General features: G+C 40.2%; 1 protein-coding gene across 2 annotated transcripts in view; it reads left to right on the plus strand.

Moving 5' to 3' along the window:
- Window positions 1–502: 502 nt before the first annotated feature.
- The window catches only part of PRKG2 (protein kinase cGMP-dependent 2), a 90,950-nt gene continuing 70,778 nt past the window's right edge, over window positions 503–20,674 (plus strand). Inside the window, exons 1-2 of one of the 2 annotated variants that reach the window (XM_058296519.2) lie at window positions 503–699; window positions 9,336–9,809. In XM_058296519.2, the coding sequence (XP_058152502.1) occupies window positions 9,349–9,809 (461 nt within the window). In that variant the 5' untranslated portion in view covers window positions 503–699; window positions 9,336–9,348. The remainder of the gene's footprint in view (window positions 700–9,335; window positions 9,810–20,674) is intronic. The other variant, XM_058296520.1, reaches the window with a different exon arrangement.

Below are 20,674 nucleotides of genomic sequence, written 5' to 3' on the forward strand. Positions count from 1 at the left end.
CACTCTGGAAGAAAAGGGAAGGCAAGAGAGCTTGCAGTGAAAAAGGGATAGGAGGGGTGGGGAAAGGGGAGGGGAAGGGAAAAACGAACACCTCCCTGAACTTTCCTCTCCCTTCTTCCCACACACTTGAAATAGAAATAATAACATAAAAAAAAAAAAAAGCTTACAACCACGATGTTATCTCTCTACTTAAGTTGCCCATTCAAGAGTGTATGGGGTGTAAAGTGCAGACTGCGGCTGTCGCTAGTCTCGGAGTAAAGGTTCGGGCTGGTGTGGGTACGCGCGCGGGTGACCCCACCTTTAGTGAAGCCGGGCTCCCTGCTCTTTCACGCAATAGCGGGGCTGACCCCCGCCCTCCTCCTTCTCCTCTCCTTCCTCCCTCCCTGCGTCGCCGCGCGCCTCCTCTGCACCGGCCCCCGCGGAGGAGCGAGGCGGCACCACCGACGCCGCCACAGCTCCTGCCCGCAGCGCGCTCGCCCGCGCCCCCGGCTCCCACGTAGCCGGCGCGCCGGCGCCAGCAGCCCCCGGCCCGAGCTGCGCTCGGTGCGCGCGGCCGGGGCTCGCCCAGCAGACCCGCGCTGGGTTCCGGCGCAGCCGGCGGCCGGGGAAGGCGGCGCGAGAGAGGACGTGGGGACGCAGGGGCGGCCCGGGAGAGGTGGCAGGCTGCGCACCTGGAAAGTTACCCGGCTGTCTGGTGAGGTTCGTGTGCGGTGGGCTTGGGCGCCGGGGTTGCGCAGGGAGGGGTGGGGGTCGGGGTCTGGGCACGCGCGTGTGCATCCTGTGCATGTTATGCTTGCGTTGCGCCGTGTGCGCCTGGAATCCACACCCATCTGGTCTCCTGCATGTGCTGTTGGCTTGTGGACGTGTGCACGCGTTGCGTTTGCTTGGCGGGGCTGCTTTTCTTGAGCTCCTGGAGGAAGGGAAAGTCTACTTGGTTTCCAGAAGCTCGTCTTGGGGCAGAAGGGGCGAGCTCATCTCCAGCGGGGAGTCCTCCGGGTTCTTAGGGCATTAGTGGGGAGCAGCCCTGGAGGCTGTTGTTCCGGGCTAGGGACTCGGTGCTGTCCGTGTGTGCGCTCCTAGCTTCTCTTCACTTTGGGTAGCTGCTAGGAGACGAGTACTCGGGAAAGGACTTTTACGAGTCCTTGTAAACTTGTGTGGGCGTCTTATGTCACTCTCGGTACCGTGAGGCGATTCCACGTTTCTTACTCTATATTTCCTGGGATGAAAAATAAGAGCAATAAAATAAAAACAGGAAATCAGCCACATTGGAGAATGAGAGAAAAATTAATTGATTCAAGTTTGATAAGAACTAGGGTGCAAAGTCACAGCAGTTGTAGCCAGAGAGAAAAGAAAGAATGCAGACTGAATTAACATGACACACGGTTTTGTACTTTATCTACCCCATCCCCAGTACACACACTTTCTTAGAAATATTGTCTCTTTTCTTTACAATTTTCTATTTAACTCCTAGGTTAGGCAGTCATTCCACACAGCTATTGCCAGTAATCCTGTTCAGTTTTACACGTGGATATGAGGATATGAGCTATAATATGGTGGAGAATTCTCTCTGGAAAAATAGAGGCCTTCCTTTCCGTTGTAATATTGTGTAGCTAAGAATGAGACAAAAAGATGGTACACAGGATCCCTCTCTTTCACATGAAATACTTAACTCTATTCTGAAATCATTACAAGTGAGGCTGATGAGAATCTTCTTAGTAAAAGTGTGTATTGCCTGGATGTTGCCCAAATCCTTGATCCCTTTTTGTCTTGCCTCCTTTAGGCCATTTTCCTATCAATTATCCCCTCTTCTCCTGTGTTTCCAGTTTCTCTCTTTATTGTTTCATTATGCTTGGCTTACAAATACTCTTAAGTTTCCATGATTCTAAAAGTCCTTTCCACGAACCATGATACCATCTTGCAATTCCCATTTTCAGCTTCAGCTCTTTGCACGGTCATTTGCAGGGTTTCTATCCTCACTCTTGCGTGAAAGGTTAAATTCAATACTTTTCCCTTTTCTCTCTGATCTCATTTGGTTTGGCATCTCTGTGGGATGTTGATATTGCAGCCTGCTCTTGAAAATCTTGTCTCCGTGGTCTCTGATACCTCTTGAGCTCTTTCTTCTACAACCATTCCTCTTCATCTTTGTTTGCCACTCCTCCTCTTCCTCTCCCACAAATACAGGTGTTGCCTATATGTACATATATAGCAACAGAGTTATTCCTTTCTTTCCTTAGTGATCTCATCAACAAAAAGGACTTGGCTTCTTACCTCTGTGAAGAGCTATCTAGCCTTGACCTTTCTTCTTTGCGACTTGTCTGCTAGACATTTCCACCTGCAAAACCCACAGGTACTTCAAATTTAATATATTTAAGTCTGAAATCATTGCCTTCTCCATAAATCTCACTCATTTTCCTGATATGGGTCAGTGCCACAGTGCCTAGCCTGTAGATGGTGCATTGGGTGTCATTTCTGAATGACTTAATGAATGAGCAAATAGTTGTACCTTTCTCCAAGCCTTCCAAGATCCTGGAGGAGGGGAAAGTCTACTTGGAATCGTTTTCTACTCTCCTAACGAGTACACCGATTTAATTACCACATTTAGAGATTCTTCCTCTGCAGTGTTTCTTCCACCTGTTCTCATCTTTTTTAAAATGTTTTTTTTTTCTTTATTCCTTTTTTTAATATTACATTAAAAAAGTATGAGGTCCCCATATATCCCCCACCCCCCTTACCCCACTACTCCCCCCATAGCAACATTCTCCTCCATCATCATGACACATTCATTGCATTTGGTGAATACATCTCTGAGCATCGCTGCACCTCATGGTCAATGGTCCACATCATAGCCCACACTCTCCCACGTTCCACCCAGTGGGCCACGAGAGGACCTACAATGTCCGGTAATTGTCCCTGCAGCACCACCCAGGACAACTCCAAGTCCTGAAAATGCCTCCACATCTCATCTCTTCCTCCCATTCCCCACTCGCAGCAGCCACCATGGCCACTTTCTCCACACCAATGCCACATTTTCTTCAATTACTAATCACAATAGTTCATGAATAGAATATCAGTAAGTCCACTCTAATCCATATTCTCTTCCTCCATCCTATGGACCTTGGGTTTGTTGTGTCCATTCCACATCTATGTCAAGAGGGGGCTTAGATTCCACATGGATGCTGGATGCAATCCTCCTGCTTTCAGTTGTAGGCACTCTTGGCTCCATGGTGTGGTGGTTGACCTTCTTCAACTCCATGTTAGCTGAGTGGGGTAAGTCCAATAAACCAGGGTGTAAGAGCTGAAGTCTGTTGAGGCTCAGGGCCTGGCTATCATATGGTCAGTCCAGAGATTCAGATCCCCTGGGTATATCTTAAACCCCAGCACCAACTACAATTCTGGTAAAGTAACAGGAAAGGCTTGTGAAAAGAGATCACATCTGAGTCCAGCTCCATCACACAGAAACACCAACTCCAAAGAAGGGCCAAATGACATGGTGTTCTCATCTTTTTAGTATTAATTTCTCCTCTGTTCAGACTTACATTTGGTTTCCCTTTAAAGCAACAGCTTCTTCTTACCATGTTCCTACTTTTCTTTCAAACCTTTAATAGACCCAAACACTCTGCCTGTCCTTATTACCAGTCTCTTGGGCACATTCATTTGTTTCTTCCGTTTCAGTCTCCATGTGGGACTGAAATGATTGCCAACTGTTTTCAGCCTCTTCCTTCTGATTTTCCAATCTGTCATATCTGACTGTACGGATCTTCTCCACCTGAAACTTTCCACAGATACCTCAAAGTCAGCACCTCCAAAAAAACTCACTTCCTTGTCCCTTAAATTTGCTCTTCATTTTCATCAACATCACCTTTTATCCGGTTGCCATGATTTGAACTTCCAAATCTTTATTCTCTTTCATCTTACCACCACTCAAATTCAGTCAGCTACAATCACTTGACCTACATCTATAAAATGAAATTTCTATGTTTCTGCTTGTTTTTATGTTACATAGCACACAAAAATGGCCAAAGAGAATGTCACCAAATTTGACAGTTAAAGTATAAGATAGGTGGCCTTCATAAAATTGACTGTGCACATTCTGGTGGGGGAGGAGCTCTTCAAAGAGACATTCAACTTCTGGAATAGCTGAAACTTTGGTAAGATGCTCATATGATTCTTGTCAAGAGGAAATTACTCACCAAAGTTAAGACACTGTGAACAGAGAAAACAAGTAGTAGATTCAAAACTGAACCCTGAGTCAACAGTCACAAGGTCAGATGAACAGATTCTTTTAATTGTGGCATTGATATGGAATTGCTCTTTTTCATGATGACAATTCTGTGTGGTTTGCTTCAGGGAGGAGAAGTAAGATTTATATGTTCAATGGAGGCTAATTATTTTCTAAAAGAACGTTGATGAGACAAGGTGATGGTCTCAGTTTCTTATAAACCTAGATCGTCTGTAAAAGCCTGTATAATTCACTCTAACTTCAGGCTAAACTGCGTATATCAGAAAAATAATCTATTCTGCTTTTCATGATTTACTGAATGGAAGGAAGTTTCAGAGTTGCCTATTTCCACGGCTTCTCTTCTGCATACAGTGGAGATGGTCCATTTTTTCTTGAGTTCAAGGAATTCAAGAACCTCAAGACATTAGAGTAGATTTGAGATTCATTCTCTCCCCCACCCCCCCTATCTTCTCACCCCACTTATATAAGTGTTTCTTGAATCCACTCTTCTATTCCATCCCTGGCCTGGACTTCATCTTGTACTCGTTACCTCTTACTTGGATTGGTGCAGTAGCTTTTTACTTTGTCATACTTCCTCTGTGCTCTTTTTACTCCATCTATACTAATTGTCTCAAAAATTGTTTTTCCAAAGAACAAATCTGACCATATAACTTAGAAAGAAACATGACCTATGTTAAAATTTGGATGTCATAATATGGTATAAAAATCTTGGTATCTTCCTTCAAATTGCTTTTTCAGACTGGTTTCTCATTATCCCCCTTTACCCATCATGTATTTCGGCCTCTTCCTTGACTATATCAGCTCTACCTCACATTCTTTTGTAGATGTTTTAGATGGTTTTTGGTCAATAAGCTTTTCTAGTAAAGATGAGTTATTTTGCTTGGTAAATAATATTGACTATAATGTTAATAGTAATATTAAACATTTATTAAACACATGCTATATGGCAGGTACTCTATTATATTTTTATCATGGGTTATCTCACTTAACCCTTCTAATAACTCTAAATGTTATGCAACATTATTTTGTATGTTGTCTATCTTGTCTAATACACTTATTAAATTATACTGCCTCTTCTGTTGAGACTCAAGCCCAGTATTTTGTCCCAGGGTACATAAGCACTAAGTGAAAGGTTATGTCTATAACCTTTGCTCTTAGCACTATACCATGCCACATACTTATAGATATACATGTCGCTAAACATTTGTGTTTATATACATATATATATATGTGTGTGTGTGTATGTGTGTATTTATATCAGACTCCAGATGGAATGAGATAGAGAAAGATAAATAGGTATTATTTAGACCAGAGCCGATATTTTGGTTTCAAACTACTTTAGAACTGGAGGAAAAACAGACAACAAAACCTTATTTCTCCTACGTTGGCTGGCAGGTGTTAAGCTGCTTGCAAGAGCCTTCACAGACAGTTTTACTTTTCCTGTCTGTGTCTCTCCTGGTTTCCTCTTGGTAGATGACATTCTCTGAATGGGGATTAAATTAATGTAACAATGATGTATGATATGATATAGTTTTCCTCTCTTCTTGCTAAATGCCATTATTCACTCTATTCCTCTCTCCCATCCCTGGTTACAGAAGAGGACTGTCTTCCGTCTTCTGAACCATGTTTTCTCATTTGCCTTCAAAGATAATTAGGCTGACGCTTTTTGGTTTAAAGATTTCACTGCAATAGGATGGAATAGAGCGGGATCTACATGCAAAAATTCTGAAGCTTGAGGAGTCCTTCAGTCCTGGCACTTGCTCTGTATCATTCATGATCATTTTTGATCTGTATCTGTTGGCAAGGCTTCCCTGTAAATGGGAGAATTGCATCCATCATCCAAGTGGAATCGAAGCACCCTCTCGATACAGAGGTGGAGTGGACATCACCATCCCAGGGCCCACAGAATGGAGGAATAGAGTATTGATTAGAGTGGACTTACTGATACTCTATTCTGGAACTAATGTGATTAGTAATGGAAGTAAATGTGGCACTGAGATGGAGAAAGTGGCCATGGTAGCTGCTGAGGGTTGGAATGGGAAGAAGAGATGTGATGTGGGCGCATTTTCAGGACTTGGAGTTGTCCTGGGTGGTACTGCAGGGACAGTTACTGGACATTGTATGTCCTCCTGTGGCCCACTGGGTGAACTAGGGGAGAGTGTAAACTGTAATGTGGACTATTGACCATGTGGTGCAGCGGTGCTCAGAGATGTATTCACCAAGTGCAATGACTGTCCCATGATGATGGAGGAGGTTGTGGTTATGGGAGAAGTGGGGTAATGGGGGTGGTGGGGGTATATGGGGACCTCATTTTTAAAAATATAACCTTAAAATTAATTAATTAATTAAAAAAGAAAATAAATGTTAAAAAAGCAAAAAAAAAAAAAAAGAATGAGTTGTTGGTTTAATATGTGGTTTAAAATTTGGGGACTTGCTTTTGTTCTTTTTTTTTAAGATTTTTTATTTGTTTCTCTCCCTTTCCCCGCCCCCCCCCCCCAGTTGTCTGCTCTCTGTGTCCATTCACTGCGTGTTCTTCTGTGACTGCTTCTATTCTTATCAGCAGCACTGGGGATCTGTGTTTCTTTATGGTGCGTCATCTTGTTGTGTCAGCTCTCTGTGTGTGCAGCACCACTCCTGGGCAGTCTGTACTTTCTTTCACACCGGGCGGCTCTCCTTACAGGGTGCACTGCTTGTGCGTGGGGCTCCCCTACGCGGGGGACACCCCTGCATGGCACGGCATTCCTTGCATGCATCAGCAGTGCGCATGGGCCAGCTCCACATGGGTCAAGGAGGCCCTGGGGTTTGAACCGCGGACCTCCCATGTGGTAGGCAGACACCCTATCCATTGGGCCAAGTCCGCTTCTGCTTTTGTTCTTTATAAGGCAATTCTTCTTCTCTTCCTTTCTACTGTTACTAGGCCTCCACAGAGGAATGCTTGCCAGGACCAAAGAGTCTGCCTAGAAGATGGCTTGGTGCTGTATATTAAAAAATTTGTGCACATATTAAGTTAAAAATACCTTTGGGGGCACTCTTCTCATGCCTGTAATTCAGAATTCTATTCAAATTCATGATCATGTACTAATCTAACATGTTCTAAATTGTATATTTGGTATAGAAGGATGTTGAGGGCCATGTCTTTGAATTCTAGGCTCCTCAACACTCATATATTTTTAGAGTATGAGATAATAACGCTGGCAAGACAATGGAATCATGAATGTTAAACCTGCCACATTTCTGCAACATATTAAGGCAATTCTCTGGATGCTAATATTTATTTGTGTCTACGTAGAACCTGGATTCTATGAGGAATATCTGGCTGTTGTAAGATCACTTTTATAAGTACACTTATTTTTTGTTTGTACCATCCATGTTAGGTAACTTGTATAGGCTATTTGGTTGTATCTGGATGAGACATTAAGATTGCTTTCACCTTTACAGCCATACCTTTGTTTTTGTAGACGTTACAATTACTATGGTAGAGCTTATGAAATCAGTCTAAACATTTCATTTCTCTCTGAGTTTGAAATTTGGAGGTGAAGAGGGGCAAGAATACGGACTTCAGAGTTTCATCTCTCTCATCTGATTTTAGATAAGGACAAGTAATTCAAGCTGAGTTAACAAGTATTTTCATGTTTCTTGGGTTATGGCTTTAAAAAACGTACATGTGAAAGTATGATGTTTAAATATGTGGTTTAGTATTGTATGATTCAAAAAAATTTATATATATATATATATCTTACATTTAAAAATATAATAAACTCTGGTAGGTGGGTCTCCTTTGGCTTTATCAAGCCAAAAAAAAAAAATCAATGGACCTTAGTAGTAATACTTTGATGATGCTCTTTCATCATTTGTTAGAAATGTTTCACAATGCAAGGTATTTGCGGTAGGGTGATGTATGGGAGCCCTTTATGATGTTATGCATGTTTGCTTTGTAAATTCACAACTTTTACTATATATACACTTACAGTTTAGGTATGTTCATGTATGATACAATATACGTCAATAAATTATTTATAAAATAAAAAAATCAATGAACCAATGAAAAAATAAATAAATAAATAAATATGTGGTTTAAAAAGCCTTAAACTTTATGAGAATCAATCAAAACAGTATTTCCCAAACTTCACTCACTTGACTTCTACCTTTACTATTTTTCGTATGTCTGCATATTTTCTGCAGATGATCCATTTTCTATTTTCACAATATCTGTGAAATTCCAGGTTTATGGTGTAATTATCTGTTTCTATTAGATATTAAAATGAACACAGAGCTATTATTTCTGAATCAACTAAAATCATCCCTCATAATCTTTAATCTGAAATCACATCCTGAGACTCACTGGATTAGTGGTTATTTTAGGGCCTATACTAAGGATATTCTCAACAGAAAAAGAATAAAGGCTTGCAGAGTAGGTCATCATTTTTCTGACAACCCCAGTTTTTGAATTTGAAATAAAGGATGTACAATAATCTCTATACCTTTATTTTTCCTGTTAGTGACGACTGCTCAGAAGCTTTTAACAGTGAGCTTTGTCAGAAATGCAAAACTTCATAGATTCCAGTGGCAGGAGAAAAATGCTAATAAAGCAACACCAACTTTGCTTCCTTCTCCCGAGGAATACACGTGTTATTTCTTAAGTCAGGGAAAGGATTCTTACTGTAGCCGCACAGGGAGCTGTGAGAGTTGTGACATTTGCAAGTCTCTGCTGCTAAAGCTGCTTGTTTGCGGTTTTTCTTTGCAATGCTGACATCCAAGTCGCAGTTTTGTTGTGATGCTTTTGACAGCTGTCCGGAGAGAACAAGCGGAGAGAAGAGCAGGTGATCCAGGCTGTTTGTGCAAAATGCTTAGGTGTGATATTTGTGCCGGCAAAGGGATAGGGATGAATAAATCCAAATGACAACTTGTCTTCATAGGGGAATAAAGGAAGTCAATCAATAGCTTTCTTTCTGGAAGCATGGGAAATGTATTGCTTATCAAACCAATGATGACTACTCTGTTTTTATTTATGGAACAGATTGGATTGTGAGGGTGGCAAGGGCTGTTGAAAAATGAAAGTCCACTAAGTAATTCCCAATTCTGTGCCTTCTCTCAGGCCCCTGAGCAAAATGGGCAATGGTTCAGTGAAACCCAAACATTCCAAGCATCCAGATGGCCACTCGGGAAACCTCACCACTGATGCCCTGCGGAGCAAGGTGACAGAGCTGGAGAGAGAGCTGAGGAGGAAGGATGCTGAAATCCAAGAGCGGGAGTACCATTTAAAGGAGCTGCGGGAGCAGCTGTCAAAGCAGACTGTGGCCATTGCCGAGCTCACCGAGGAGCTCCAGAACAAGTGCATCCAGCTGAACAAGCTTCAGGATGTGGTGCACGTGCAAGGAGGGAGCCCACTTCAGGCCTCTCCAGATAAAGTGCCTCTTGAGGTCCACCGCAAGACCTCGGGGTTGGTCTCTCTCCATAGCAGGAGGGGAGCAAAGGCTGGGGTATCTGCCGAGCCAACAACCCGAACCTATGATCTTAACAAACCCCCCGAATTTTCCTTTGAGAAAGCAAGAGTCAGAAAGGACTCCAGGTAAGAAGTTCCCATACTTTCTTTGGACTGCTTCGATACTATGACAGAACAGAGAGATATTTACCAAGCCTCCTTTATAAAGAGCATATTAGCCCTTTCAGATGTTAGACTAGAGCAGCTCTTCAGTGGATTTGCTTTGCAGAAGGATCTTCCTCAATGCAGAAATTTTCTTCAAAGCAGGGGTTTTGCTTAATATGGACTTTTGCTTTGTGATGTAGAGAACAGAGGGGCTGATATACTGAAAGTCATTTCCAATATCTTGAAAACCCTGAGTGTGAAGAGGTATTTTAGGAAGCCCCCTCTTTCTGTCTATAGAATAGACTCAAAAATACTCACAAGTCATGATAAATTATGAATATGCATAGTAAAGAACCTCTTAGAAGTTAGTCTGCTAGTGTCATGAAAAGGAATAAGGTGGAGCCTTAAAGGAGGTTGAACTCATTCATTCCTTCCAGAGGTAATGTTGAGCACCTGCATTCTGTTAGCCACTGTGCTAGATGCTAAGTATCTATTACTGAACAAATAGACTTAGAGTCCATCTTGTGATGATAGACAATATACACGGAAACAAGTAAATTATGTGTAATTATTAATTGGAGTAAATGATATGAAGGAAACCATCTGTAAAGTGGGTGGCGTCTCGGGTTAGGAGAAGAGAAGACAAGGAGGCCAACAAAGCAGGATTGTCACGAAGGTCTGTCTGAGGACATGACCTTTAAGCTGAGATCTGAAGGTGGAAAAGGAGCTTCCATGAGGGAGAAAGCATGTCAGGCAAAGAAAACAGCTAAAAGCTAGAATTAATTTTTTTATGAGAATTTTTAAAGGACCATGTAAATTTTTTCCACAGCATTCTTTTGTACTGTGTGTTTTCATATGGGTGTATGTGTTTGTGCGTGCATTTCTTTTTGGTCAAAGGTTTGGATTTACAAAGCAGAAAACATTAATTAGAAAATCTTAAGTTAAAGTTCCCTTTCTGCATTATTTTTAAATGAGTAACTATTTATTAATAGACATGAGATGTTTTGCCTTGATAACATCTTGGCTGAATCTGGATTTCCATTGTAAATGATAAGATTTCTGACAGTAAAACAAATTTTAATTAATTCATAGATACAAGAATATAAGTAAAGGGAAAACATCTAATTTAAACAAATAAATGATTAATTTTGACAACAAAATTCTGAAGGAGGTTTAATTCATCAATTTTTTGACAGTGCTTGGCACCTAGTAGACAATCAGTAAACATTTGTTAATGAAATTAGTCATGTTGGATTATTAATCATTGATAAACTCTGAAAGAAATCCAATTAACATTGGACCTCAGACTAAGCCAAAAGTTTTATTATTAGCTCGTTTGGAAAGGTTTTACCTATTCTAAACAATACTATTTTTTATAATATTATTTACTAATAGTTATTTACTTCTAGTGGTATAAATTCAGAAATTATAAAAACTATGAACTTTTGCCTTTTTAATAAAAATTAAATATCATGAAGTGTTTTGATATATCATATGTATTTACATGTAGTAAGATTATATATTGTGATCATTTGGTTATACATACATATGGACATAATATATTATTTACCCACAAAAAACTTTTCAAATATCCATATCTAGGAGTACTATCTAGGAGTACATATGTTTAAGAGAATTTAAGAGCAAGTTATCTTCTTCCATCCTCTCCCTACATTTTCCTTACAGATTTCTTCCCTTGAACAAAGATTATGCTCAATTACTTTGTTTCAAAGACTTATGCCTACATTGAGGCAAAACACCATTCACTTGGTGTTAACTATCTGGACAATCTGAAATAAGCATATTCCTTTGGATTTCTTTATTAGTGGTCTTATAACCAGACAAAGAAAATGAGTAGTTATGCAAGTCAATTTCTGGGTCAGTCCATACTTCTTTTTTTCTTCCCTGTAGTGAGTTGGGACACAGAAGAATTAAAAGTCATTATGTCTCCTGAGTATTAGCAACAGTTCTTACCCACTTATGCTTTGTATACTTCACAAGGTTGTGCTAAATGTATGTTATATATTTTTTCCACCAAAAAATAGAATGGAATAAACATCCTCAAGTTCAATTAAAAGTTGTGTTAAAAAAGGTAATTTCCATTAGAGGACAAGCTGATTGGGTGCATGATAAAGAAACTTAGAGACCAAACTAGATCATTCATGCCATAATAATCCTCACCTGCATTTCACAGAGCTACGTGGTAGTTCTAAATAGCAAAATTAAACGAATATAGGAACACTCTTTCCATTGAGTGGTTTGTGCTTCAAATTCCCTTGCAAAAGTGCAAAATTTATCTTCCATTAAGTCTGGAATAACTGGCTGAGCACAGATAGTGAACATCAATTACGAGATTTTTAAACTTTCCAGTTGGTTCAATAGTACTCAACAGTATACTTCATTCTTCACTTCCACATAGTTCCAGTTTTGGAGACAATCCGCAAACAAACTTGATGTATATAGTATACAGTCAATCAAAAAATTGTAAGAAATACATTCTATAAGTTAAAGCATTAAAGATGATGGAAGTGTCATTCACTGATAAAAGGATAATGTACAGTATCCATTGTTTTGGCTCCTTTTCCAAGCAGTTCCTGCTAAATTTCAGACGATTTAATGTATCAGGCAAGATTGCGTCTCTATTAATGTTTAATTTCTGATGATTCTTTGTTGAACTTTGGTAGAATTTACTGACTGTGTTTACTCTTAAATTTGTTCCTACTACTACCTGTTAACTACATTTTGGATATAGTTCACCCTTCACACTAGATCAGAAAGCCATTAAGGGGCTTTTCAGTCTTTTTGTTGAGGAGGGTGTCTCTGATGAATATTACTTAACCGTGATTAAAAAAGTGAAGGGTGACTGCCAGCTCTCCTGTAATCAACAAAATTAAGGAATATGAAGCACTGACAGAAACCAGAGAATAAAATCTAGTGGAATAATAGATTTAGAATTTGATTTTCAATTATTCTTGAGCAACTCTAAAACCACATGACATGGTGGCCTGTGTTTTTTTCTGAGGCTCCTATGCTCAAATGTATTGTAAATGGTGAGGTGGCCTCTTCAACCCCCAGACAGCCCCAGATCATGGCAGCTGTGTTGTCTTCTCCCCATCAAAAGTGTGCTTTTAGTATGCACTTTCCTGCTTTATGTGGACGAAATTATATACTCTAATGGTATTGAGAGACTCTTGAAATCTCTTATAAAATTCAAGGGTCAACTTTTTAAGATCAGGTTCTAGAATAATTCAGTGCTGTCCTTTATGGTAGCCAGTAGTCAAATGTGGCTATCGATCACTTGAAATTAAATTTAAAATTAAATAGTCATGTGTGTCTGATGACTACTGTATTGGATAGTACTGTATTGACTGGAACTCCTATTGCCTCAGACAGGAATCATGATCTAGTGCCTTTTGGAAACCTTGATGAACAGAGTAAGACCAATATTTGGTTTTAGGGCAAAGCCATGGAAATCAAGAATGTTCCTGTCAGATAGAGGCAGGCACAATGTGGAATCTCTCTTAAGCTGCACTGAACTTGCCGTTTATCACAGTACTTTTTACTGACTTGGCTTGGTGTCCAATGACCATTTTATATCTTCAAAAGCATAAATTACTTGGGCACACAGACAGTTTGTGTTCCATCTTTGTGGGGTGTTATAAATCACCATAAATCACATGATGAGTGAGTACTCTAGTGTCTCAAATACCTTGATCTCTGATTTAAATTTAATACAGAATAGAGCTAGGAGAACTTTAAAGAACCTTAAAGACTGTTTCCTGCTACCCCACTGATAGGAGAACTGAGGAAACAGGTGCAGGGAGTTGCAGAATATACCATGATGTATGGCAGAACTGAGATTATTTGCAAGACTCTTGACTTGGAGGCCGGTTCTTTTCCTGTACAGTCCTGCTGTACTCTTCATTGAAATTCCCACAAGGCTGAAAGGCCTCAAGTCAAACCAGCTGGGGCACCAGTTGGCCTTATGACATGCCCCACGGGTGGGTGGGTATGTAGAATGATGGATGCTTCCTGGTGCTGTGGCCTCTTCCATGCTGAGTGGAGCAGAACCTGCCCACTGCTCAAGGTTACTAAGCGCTAGATCCACAGAGCCTGTGTGAAAAGGACACAGGCAATGAGCCTCAGCCATCTGATTGCAAAGACTGTGGAGTAGTGTATGGAGGGGCGCGTATGGGTTCCCAAATGAGTGCAGTGCTTTCCAAGGGTGAGAACTGAATTTCAGCAGTGAAGGAAGGAAAGGAGGAGCGCAGATAGCATTTCTGCCCATGTCTGACTTCCTCGAGCACCAAGACAACCATGTATCTAGAGGTCAGACCTTTTACTGAAATTAAATTTTTTGTTTATGTAGACATTGTTTAGCAAACTTCAGTGCTTGGCAGAGCAAAATTACAAGCTCATGCTGAGTGTCTGGTGGAACACAGGCAAATTAATCAGACATCTGGCAAGTCGCGGGTATGACTGCCTTCGCTAAGAAAGCTTAAACTATCATTTGAAGCTATTGTTTTTCATGAAAAGGAAAGATAAAACAAAGACTTGCCATCTGACTTCAGATGTTGACTCCAGTTGTAGGAAGGACAATTAGTCTCATTTGTCACTGCCACCCTCAGGAGCAGAATAGGTATAAGTGGAAAATGCTAGTGAGTCATCTACTTAAATAAGACAGGGAAAAGGAGTGAGAAGAGTATGTTCCTTACTATTTGTCCTTCCTTTCTAAAGCAATATTGAGCATTTGAATGTGAAGAGTAACTTAGCGGTGCATTATACAAATGTGGCTCCTTTATTGAACAGGAATTTTTCTACGGAAGAAATAACAATAATAATAATGGCATTTATATGTCACTAACTAATATGTTCCAGCCACTGTCTGAGCTTTACAAATACTGAGTCATTTAATTCTCACAACCATAATGGATATTATTATCATCTCCATTTTACAGATGAGGATACTGAGGCGCAGAGTTAACTCACTTGTTTGGGGTCACAGAGGTTTTAATAGTGGAACCAAGATTTAAAATCAGAAAATTGGCTATATAGAGTCTGTTCTCCTAACCACTTCTGTGTACCACTTTTCTAAAATAAAAGTGAAAGGACAATTTTTGATACTTTAGTTGGAAAACCTGGTAAAAATTAAATGTATAATCAGAAGGAGATATTTTTGTGCTATGATTAGAAATAGCTCTCCCACTATTGTTATTTCTCCCTGAAATTTATGCTTGAAGAAGGTGCTGCTCTGTTATCAGTTTGCAGTAGAGGAAAATTTTGCTGGGGAAAGAAAAGTCTTTTATTTTCTTCCAGGAAATAGGGTTTTACATGTTACGATATTAGAGGTTCTATATCTAGATTTTAAATATTTGATTAGAAGTTTTTAAGAGTGTTTTGAAACACTCTCTTAATTAGCCATTGGACAGTTTCAAAAATTGGCCCATATGCTTATAAATACTATTGCCTTCACCTGGGTCTTTAGAAAAGCAAAATGAAGCCCCCTGTTTAAGACAAGAAAGAGAAAATTCCAGTGGTGTGGTGATCTGAGAACCAGAAGGTAAAGGCAGATGGTTGTTTATGGTAAAAGTTGTCAAAAGGTTTGAAAACAGAATATTAGGTTTTATAGCAGTCATACGCAAATGGACATATGAGAGAAACCCAAATACCTTAGTTTTCCAGGGCTGCATAACAAATTTACCATGAACTTAGCAGCTTGAAATAACACATACGTGCTGTCTCAGAGTTTCCGTGCGTCATAAGTCCAGCACAGCTTAACTGGGTCCTCTGCTCAGGGTCTCACAAGTTGCAAGGCTGCATTCCCTCCTGGAGCTGAGGTTCTCTTCCAAGCTCACACGGCTGTTGGTGGTGGTGGAAGTGATTTTCCTTGTGGATGCAGGACTGAGGTCCACGTTTTTTTTTGCTGGCTATCACATAGGGTCTGCTCTCAGGTTCTAGAGGCCACATGTTTTATCATTTTATGATATCAGGTATGATTTATAGGTTCTTTGGATGGTGGGACATAATGTAAGGACACTCAGATAGGTGAAAAGCAGAAGTCTTTATTTCTTATAGCTTCAAATGAGAGAAGGCTGCCAGGGCCACGAAAGGTGATGTGCTAGGGGGTAGAGTGATAGTAGGCTAGAGCTGAGGATTCAGATCAAGTATGGCAAACAGGCAGAGTTAGCTATTTTCACAGAAGCCTATGGATGGGCTAATTTGGATAATTTCCTAGGTTCTGGGGCATAGAGGCTCTTCCTAATTATTTGGTGGTACCTGGCCTTGGGATAATTAGGGCATTTCATCCTGGTCCTGGTGTGTGAAAGTCCGTAGGAGAGTGGTTGGGGTACTGACTTAATCAGCTGCTCAAGAAAGGGGACAGGCTTCCAAACTGGGACTTAAAGGGGAACTAACAGGCATCTAGCCAGGGCCTCAAAACTGTGTCAAGGCATCATTAAAAAGAAAATTATATTACATCACCCACATTGCTTGCCACATGGCCCTCTCACAGGCCTCACATTTGCACTTATAACATGGGAGCATACTTCTTCAAGGCCAGCAGGAGTACCTCTAAATGCTTGGAATGAAGTGTTATTTGACCCAGTGTAATCAGTGGGGTGCCTGTCCTACCATCCTCACCATGTAACACAGACTAATCAAGGGAATGACTCTCCCACAACCACAGCCCTGTTCTGTTGGCTAGAAGCAAGTTAGAGGCTCCATCCCTACTCAAGGGCATGACACTAGGAGGTGGAGATCAAGTGGCCATCTAAGAATTCTGCCTGCCACACCAGGCCCTGTTGCTTCTCTGGTATGTGACATCTTGGCTGGGTTGGGCATACTTTTATGCAAAGCCATGATGGGGGACTCCAGAGTCCTGGGACTGACTTGACAAGCATACCCCTAAGTGCCAGGCCAAGTTCCAGGTTCCAGGAGGGATGCTGGGAGGAGGGAAAGCAGAGTAATCATTTTCCCATTTCTGCATTTATTATTTGTTTATATTGAGGAGGAGAATATGTCAAATTCTTGTGACAAACAAATATTAATGGTTGTTATTAATCAAATATTGTTAATTACATAATATTAGTTGATCGCTTGTTTGATGAGCCTTCTGTGAGATCATGGTCCTGGCTCTGTGGGAAAATGGCAGGAAGGGGCGATTTCAAACTCTTCCTTACCATTTTCTTGTTTTCAGCAGTAATTCTTAACCATCACTGCATGTTGTAATCATCCAGGGAGAGATTTTAATTTACTTGGTTTGAGGTGAGCCCTGGGCATCAGGATTTATAAAAAGTCCCTGAATATCCTAACGTGCAGCCAAGATTGAGAACTACCATATTATAGGAACAGGTTTCCCTTCAGTAGACTCCAGAAATATCCAGCTTGCCTACCTAAGAGCAATACTAATTAGGGACATTTCAGGGGACTATTTACCATTTATACCTAATTACCATGTAGCACAATGAAGCACAATGATGATTATGCATATCATCGAGTGTGTCAGATTAACTTCCTCGTAAGTTTTGGTTGTTTTCAGCATTTCATTATTAAACTCTGTTCTTTGATGCTCGTGGGAATAGGATCATCTGCACAAATTTTAAAAAGGAGAGAAATGTTTGTTGTGAACATGAGGTATCAGTAAACATGATTAAATTACAAGCGTTCTTGGTTATATGGGTAAAGGAGTGAGAGTTGACAGGAGAAAATCAGGCTGTTTCCTGATTACACATGGAATGATCTCATCTTAGGCTAGTGTTTCAAATTATAAGCTTATGCATTTCTTAGGCATTTTTTTTTGCTATTGGCAAAACCTGGGAGGTCTATTTGCTTTAATAGCTATGGCTTGTTTATTAGGTGACTGACAATTTCCACCTCCACTCTTGTCCCTCTATCCATAATTTTTTTTTAACACTGTTCTCATGGATGTTGGAATACCTTAAGCTCTCAAATTTTTTTAACAAATCAATTTTATTGCTACATATTAATAAAGCATACAGTTCATCCAAAAGTGTACAATCAGTGGTATTTGGTATAGTCTCATAGTTGTGCATTCATCATTTCAATCATTATTAGAGCATTTTCATTTTTTCAATAATAATGATAATAAAAAACAGACAAGAAAATTCTTCATCTCCCAATCAATAACCATAATTTTTAAACGTAAAGAAAGAATTTGAGCATGCTTTACCATCTTAATTATGTTTACTTCTGATTATGTGCCGGGCACAATGCAAGGTGTTAGAATAAAAGGAAGAAGAAAATATAGTCCCCACCCTTAAAGTTCGTAGTCTGTTTGGGGAAATTAAAATTTTTTGCAGTCCTGTGTGATTAAGATTCTATAAGACATAAGTACAAAGGAAGGAATGTTTCCTCATGGAAACATTCACAGAGGAAAAAGCTCTTGGTTTTTGAAGGAGGAAATGGATGGCAGGCTGTTGGAGTGGCCTGGCACATGTGGGGGACTGCACATAGTTCCGGAGGCTTAAGAAGATACCCAGAGCACAGGGAGGCTGGACTGGCAGGAAGCTTGTCAGATTTATCCACACTGTGAAGGAGTCACCTTAATAGATTGGGAGCATGGGCTTGTTCTGTGGCTCTGTCACTAGCACCGCCAAACACCTACAAGAAACGAACTTCTACTTAGGTAGATCTCCTATTTTCCTTTGTTACACCCTGCAGAGTTGTTCCTGACCCTGTAGTGCTTATATATTGTCTGACTTTGTCACTGTTTTCCCTTTTTTCCCCCTTCAAGTCTGACACAGTCCCTGGAGAGAGGTAGACTGCATACTAGGAGTGACCAGCTCTCTCTTGGTTATAATGGAAGCAATCTTATTGCTGCCTTCTTTTAGCTTGTTAGTGGGTATAAGTACATTAGGTGCTTAGCATTGGTAAAGCTATGTGAGTTTAAAAGGTTTCTGGTCTTCAGCATACCCCTGAGAATGAGTGCTAGCTGTCACATTTGCTATTTTAGTCAGGTACTGATTAAAGAGACCCTTCCTTGTATGCTGAGCAAAGGAGTTTGGACTTTGGGGACAACTGAGGAATACTGAGCAATCTTAAAAGAGCCTTTAATTTGCAGGCTTCTACACTACTGTACTTTGCTCTGAAGGGTAACTATATGCCAACAGTATAGTTATATGAGAACATTTGAAAAATATATAGTTCCTCTCCTTAGCTTAATCTCCAAGCTGAGATCCCCTTAGAGCAGAGCTGATGAGCTTCTTGGTGCCAGGAGGAAAACACAGGATCCAGAGGCCGGCGATACCCTAGGCAGGGCAACAAAGTACAAATAGCTTACTTGGTTCAAATTTGGAGGACATTGGTCTCCTTCAAACCAAAAGGGCCACCATAATTTTCTGTGATCACTGAGGTTACATTTTTGTTTGTTTGTTTTATTCTTCCTTTAAATAAAGGCAGGCTTTAAGACTACAGTTTTGAGAGCTGTTCTAACTTAAAGGTTTAGAAGTTGCTGGTAACTTGATGCTTTTGTAATAATATTAGTTAACCCTTATATAGGACATTTTACATGCCAGGCATGCTCTTAGTGCTTTATATAGTTAATCGTTTTCATTATTATAGAAACCTTGGGACTTATGGACTGTTTTTATTGTCATTTTATAGCTGAGGAAATTTAGGCTTGGAGAGATTAAATGACTTTCCCAAGTTTTCGTAGTAAGTGGTAGAACTGGGGGATCAATCTGGCATTCTAGCATCAGCTCTTGCACTCTTAATAAATATGCTCTGCAGTTTGCTTTCTCTTTGTATGCATATTTAAGCAGTGAAATGCCACACAAGTTAAGTTGCTGAGGCCTCATGATAGATAAGAAAGAAAATCACAAGAAATCCTTGATAGATTAAAAAGAGACTTATGCAAAGAGGGTTACAAGATACATGCTTTGGTCAGGCGAAACAGTGAGAACGTTGGCATCTAATATACCGGAGCAGGGAAGGACAATTGAGGGCCCAGGATGATGAAAATTGTCAGTGGACTTTGACTAATTAAACTTCCTGAAGCAATTTAGGGGGACAAGAAATTTATTGCTTAAAGGAACGTTGACTTTGTAAGTTGGGGGTATAAAAGATTAAAGCCGTGAGGATCATACATGCTACCTTTGACGGCATGCCTTAGAAATCCAACCCTACTCAAGGAACTTTGAACTGAGCATAAGGTCTCGGCAGTGCTTTGTTTTCTCTCCGGTTTCCAGATCATTCCTCATCCAACTTGTTCTCCAAAGCATTACACTATAGCTATTATCATTGCCAACTACTACAGCTACATTTTTTAGCATTTATTGATATATTACCTGTTGTTAATGTTGGTAATATTCCTACGGAATAGGTAAGAGAATTTTCCTATGAAATAAATATGATTACTATGACTTGTCACAGATGAGGAATCTGAAATTCCCAAAAGTTAAATAACTTGCTCAAGGCCTCGCAGCTAGGAAGTGGCAGAGTTGATATTTTCCATCTAGGATTTTCTGACTCCCATGCCATCCACTTTTTTTGTTTTTTGTTTTAAATGAATTTATTGAAGCTTCCAAATCATGAGCGATCCCCTTGATGAATTTTTACAAAGTGGACACATCTATGTAACTACACAGTGGATCAGAAAATAGAGCGTTGCTGGACCTCCAGAAACTCCCTCATCCCCTGTTCCAATCTTGACCTGTTACTGGTCCCACAGGTAGCCACTATCTGGGTTACTATTATCATAGATTATGTTTTGCCTATTTTTGAACTTTATATTAATGGAATTGTAGAGTATGGGCTCTGTTGAGTCTGGTTTCTTTTGCTTATTCTGTGTGTGAGATTCATTTGTGCCATTGTACACAGTAGTTTATTAG

This window comes from Dasypus novemcinctus, chromosome 1 (genome assembly GCF_030445035.2).
Source record: "Dasypus novemcinctus isolate mDasNov1 chromosome 1, mDasNov1.1.hap2, whole genome shotgun sequence".
Classification (NCBI taxonomy): Eukaryota; Metazoa; Chordata; class Mammalia; order Cingulata; family Dasypodidae; genus Dasypus; species Dasypus novemcinctus.